General features: G+C 25.0%; 1 protein-coding gene across 1 annotated transcript; it reads right to left on the reverse strand.

The window, feature by feature from the left end:
* Window positions 1-2,626: 2,626 nt before the first annotated feature.
* On the reverse strand, window positions 2,627-4,788 carry LOC141526818 (uncharacterized). The gene is made up of 3 exons (XM_074241925.1): window positions 4,400-4,788; window positions 3,640-3,845; window positions 2,627-3,236 (listed from the first exon to the last, which is right to left on the reverse strand). The coding sequence occupies exons 1-3, from the start codon at window positions 4,786-4,788 to the stop codon at window positions 2,770-2,772; spliced, it is 1,062 nt and encodes a 353-aa protein (XP_074098026.1). The 3' UTR covers window positions 2,627-2,769.
* Window positions 4,789-5,163: the final 375 nt, after the last annotated feature.

The following is a 5,163-nucleotide window of genomic DNA, read 5'->3' on the forward strand; positions in this document are numbered from 1 at the left end:
AAAACAGCAATAATTATATAATTTTTTTCATTTTTAGCGTTATCTTAATTTATAAAATTTTCGCTCCCCGTTTTTCGATACTATGAAAGATTTTACTAATTTCGGTCGAATTTTTATTTCGAAGTTGGTACTTTTCAATTTTCTGCGTATAGTATACCACCGTGTATTAGAGTTAGTTCATTTCCATTTAACGCCTGAGATCCTCTCCGGATAGTTACTCTGCTCCAGATTTTTTATTTTTAAGTTGGTACATTACATTTTGTGAGAATAGTATACTACTGTATAGTATCAGAGTTGTTCCATTCCCATTTAAAGTTTGATAAAATAGGCGGTTAATTCAAATCTAGTCTATTTAAAATTGTAATTTTATTCTATTTTAACGTTTGATTTTAATTATTATAATCAATATTATTGTTATCATTGTTTAACTTAATTATAATAATGAATATTTGTTGTAGACATTTGATGTAAATATATAGTGTGAATTGTTTTCATTACCTTTTCATAGGGAAGAGAATTTACCGGTGAAATATATATTTTACTTACTTTACCAACTTACCATCAATATTTTACTGGATAATTAACCAAAGTAGTTCTTCATTATCACGTGGTAGCGTTGCAAGCATGACTGAAAATGTGTATAGTCAACTAATAATAAATTTACTTGAAAATGTCAAGTTGATAGATTGTACTTAAAATAAATATTTAAAAAATTCTGCAATTTTTCAATATTCTAATTATTAATTTAGATAATAAATAATCAACGGTTAAAAGTTGAATATTGTTAAATAATATTAATAACGACTACGTATAAAACTTGTTGAATGCAGATTTTATACTTAATTACTAATATATTATCGCATCAAGATGCAGCTAAAGTGGCAACGTCTATGTATGCACGCCTACGCGACCAGGGTTCGAAACTTCGCGGTCAGTTTTTTTAGGAAAAAATATAAATTTTGTGATAAATAAAATCATGAATTTTCGTATCACAAACTGGATGTAGTATTAATTTTTACGCTTTTCGAGTATTAATAAAATAAAGAAATATTAACATTATTTTTTTACTGACTTTTCAATTTCTATGATTTTTATTATAATTGAATTGAATAAATAATACTTAAAACACTTATTCAAAAATAATAAAATCTAAATACAAAACAGAGCAGATAAAAAATTAAAATATTACAAATAGAAAAAACATTTATTCGTAACTTGTCATTCAATACAAACATTTACAAAATTTTCCGATGATAATTTGATTAAATTTTTAATTAACATTAATGTTTATTGTTATTGATAAGTTGGTAATTGTTAAAATTTAGTCACCTTAATATTAATATTGATAATAATATATTCAATTTTGAAAATCATTTCAATTATAAGCTCTAATTAATTTTTTAATCAGTTTTTATTGTAATCCTTAAGATGACAATTTAATCTTTTAACAAATAATAATATTTATATGAACAATTGCAATGATTTAAAAGCAAGTATTATTTATGTTAAATTATTACACGTTGTCGAATAACTATGTAGATAGTTAAAATATATTAAAAAATACATTAATGACTATTTAATATGAATGAAATCATAAATAATATTTGTGTAACGTTCCCAATTTGGGGCGTTAATTTGTAATAATCGAATTTGAAAATATTACAATTTTAGTATACGAAGACAATTGTTTTCTTTTAATTATCACACGTTCTTGATTAAAATTATTAAAATTATGTAGATTAAAAATATTTTATACTATATTAATGACTTTGGAATATGAATTAAATCGTAAGAAATATTTATAATAATTGAATGTAAAATTTCCATAACAATTTTGGTATACACAAGCAACTAAGGTAAAGTACCCAGTAGCTGCTCACGAACCAATACTTGCTCACTTCATGTATTTGTATATCTGCATTTGTAAATATAGATATACAAATACACAGTGAGCTGGTACTGGTTTGTAAGCAGCTATTGGGTACTTCATCTCATTATTCTTTTTTAATTATCACACAGTTTTGCTTAAAACTATAATTAATTATAAATTCTTCACAATACATCGATTATTAATGTAAATTAAATCATAAATAATATTTTTAATAATCAAATTTTTTTGTAAATATTACAATTTTAGTATGCGAAGACAATTATTTACTTTAAATTATCACAAGTTTTTGATTAAACTATGTACACTAATAGAAGGATTTATTTGTATCAAAAGATATTTGTTAATAGTTAACGAATCATTTATTAGAGACCAATTTTTAGTATTAAACAAATATTTCTTAGTATTTAAAATGATTTGTTTGTATTTAATAAATCTGATATTCATTTATTAAATATTAATAAATCTTTTTAAATACTAAGAAATATTTGTTAAGGACTAAAAAGTGGTCTCTAATAAATGATTTGTTAAATATTAATAAATATTTTTAACTATAAACAAATCCTTCTATCAGTGTAGATTAAAAATATTTTGTACTATATCGATTACTTTTTAACAATTACTAATTATAAATATCTTGTACTATGTTAATGACTTTTTAATTTGTATTAAACCATAAATAATAGTCAAAAATTCTATTTTTATAACAACCTTAATATTCGAAGGCAACTATTTTTTTAATTATCACACTTTTTTGATTAGAACTATAATTATAAATAATTAAATATAATTATTATTATAAATAAATTTTATAATAATAATTTTTTTATTCTAATAATACTTTGTCATTAAGATATTATAATTCGGATTCTAACAAATATCTATCCACTTATCATTTCAATGTTACAATTTTCATCAACTTCCCAGTCCATAATTTCTTCAAGATTCAAATATTCAGGTTCCTCGACGTCATCCAAGTCCTGGTCGATTGTTGAATCAATTACTACAGTTTCAGATGCATTTGAGATCTCAGCTATTAGTATATTGTTGTTACTGGCTTGCAGTAAACAATCATCATCCAACAAACATAAGTTAGACTTCACAAACACTAACTTCTCGGTCTTCTCAACGCTTAAACGATTACGCTTCTTTGTTTTTATATTCCCAAAGACACTCCAGTTTCTTTCACAAGCAGCTGATGTAGCCGGAATATTTAATATTATCACAACTAATTTCGCGAGATCCCGATTCGAAAAATATAATTTCCACCAAGTTATTGAATTGGATATTTTACTTTCAGTCCAAAGAGACTTGTTGCTCCAAACTGCTTGTTGAGTGCAATAGTCACCTAAAAAGAATTTCACTATATTAGCTAATTAACTTTAAATTAATCTGAGAATAAATATTTACGTTTAACTTCATAGATTGTATTTTAGAATAAAATATCTAATTTTGGTACTGCTAATTTCTATTGTTTATAAAAATATTTGATTTTGTTTAATTAGAATAACCAACCTCATTGAAAATTCACCAAGAGTTATCGTTAAATTTTTTTATTTGGAAATAAATTTAAAATCAGTACAATTTTTTTTTCTTTTAAAAATTGTTAGAAATTTTTTAATTATGTGAATTTTAATATTTATTATACATAATTTATAATATTAAAATAATTCTTAAGTGAAAGATTTAGATGTATTAATTATTTTATTATTAATTGTAAAAATTCATAATATTTATTCTGTTCATCTTACCTAAATCTGTAATAACTTGTTGACTATTGAGCTCTAAATTTTCTGCGAATTTTTCAATGAAATTAACTGCTTCGATTTTATCAGCTTCAACCAATGGGCAATTGAAGAGTTGAGGGTTCAACAAATGCGCTGCAAAATATACCGGATGGGAGATAAAATCTTTGCGATCCAAGTACTTGTCTTCAACGTAGCTTTGACTTTTTCTTCTAGAAAATATGATTTTTCAATAAAATTTCCGTACATATCAGTCAATTTTTGGATAAATTCAATAGTGTTGGATATTCTCCTTCCAAACATTTAATAACTGAACAGGGAATTTCAATCAAATCATGAACATTTTGCACCATTGGCCAAAAGTAACTATCGTCTCTGATATCTTGACGCATTTCTTCAGTAATCATTTTTGACACGTTTTTATCAAAAGTTGCTATCTGCAACGATTCTTTAATACGGAGTAGACTGTTTAAACTTGAATTATATGAACCCCAGCGCGTATCAATAGGTAGCAATAAATGTAGTACTTCATTAGTTTTTTGACGTTGTGTGTCCTTTAATACGGAATAAAGCAAAGTATGATTTAGAAAAATTTGATGATTTTCTTTGATTTATCAATTATTTCTTCTATTTCTGTCAACGAAAGGACATCTTTAACTAATAAATTCAGGCCATGGGCAACGCATCCAAAAGTAATTAAATGAGGATAATCATTTTCTAAAATACCCCAAGCAGCTTTCATATTTTTGCATTGTCTGTGACCAACGCATGGACTTTGTGCGGTCCTACTTCTTCAATAGCCGTACTGAGGATTCCAGCTATAAAGGTTCCAGTATGCGATTCTGAACTAGCATCAATTGCTTTATAAAAGATTGGTTCGGGTGCCATAAATACGATATTTATAATCGAACAACGATTAATGTCTGTCCAGCCATCAGATAAGATTGTCAACGAATTTGCATTCTCTAATTTGTTCTTCATGACAGATTTCAATAATTGATACTCTTCATCTAGAAGTCTACCAGATAATTGATCCTTAGATGGTGGGATGTATCCAGGTGAACTGAGTTTTAAAAATTTTTTCAAATAATCATTTTCAACCAGTCTGAAAGGTGAGCAGCTTGAATATACAGTACGAGCTAACATTTTATCCATTTTATCTTTTTCTCAATTGGAATTTTGTCAATAAAGTTATTCAAGTTGCTTTGACTTGTTTTTTTGATGAAAGATCCTGTAAAATAAAATTAATTATTGATGATGATGAGTTATAATTTAAAAAAATTAACTCTGATAATTTACATATAATATTTACGATACTGAAGTTAGCTGACAGCTGTTAATTTTTTCAATTCTTATAACAAATCAATTATAACACTAAAAGTGCTTCTAAAAATTTTCACTGATAATTTTCTTTAATTTTTACATGTGGAATTTTTTTATTAAATTTTTTTCATAATAATTTAATTATTAAAAATTCTAAAAAAATTTCTAATGTCTATTAACTTCAGTATTATTAATATTTGAGTATAA

Source organism: Cotesia typhae, unplaced genomic scaffold (assembly GCF_013202065.1).
Source record: "Cotesia typhae breed Kobodo isofemale line unplaced genomic scaffold, CoteBio_Ctyphae contig_36, whole genome shotgun sequence".
Taxonomy (NCBI): Eukaryota; Metazoa; Arthropoda; class Insecta; order Hymenoptera; family Braconidae; genus Cotesia; species Cotesia typhae.

Excerpts from the sequence above, each read along its gene's own strand:
- LOC141526818 (XM_074241925.1), bottom strand. The coding sequence starts at position 4,788 with ATGGATAAAATGTTAGCTCGTACTGTATATTCAAGCTGCTCACCTTTC. Across the intron at positions 3,846-4,399 it reads GGACCGCACAAAGTCCATGC|AAGAAAAAGTCAAAGCTACG; the intron begins GTTGGTCACAGA and ends CATATTTTCTAG. Across the intron at positions 3,237-3,639 it reads ACAAGTTATTACAGATTTAG|GTGACTATTGCACTCAACAA; the intron begins GTAAGATGAACA and ends AATTCTTTTTAG.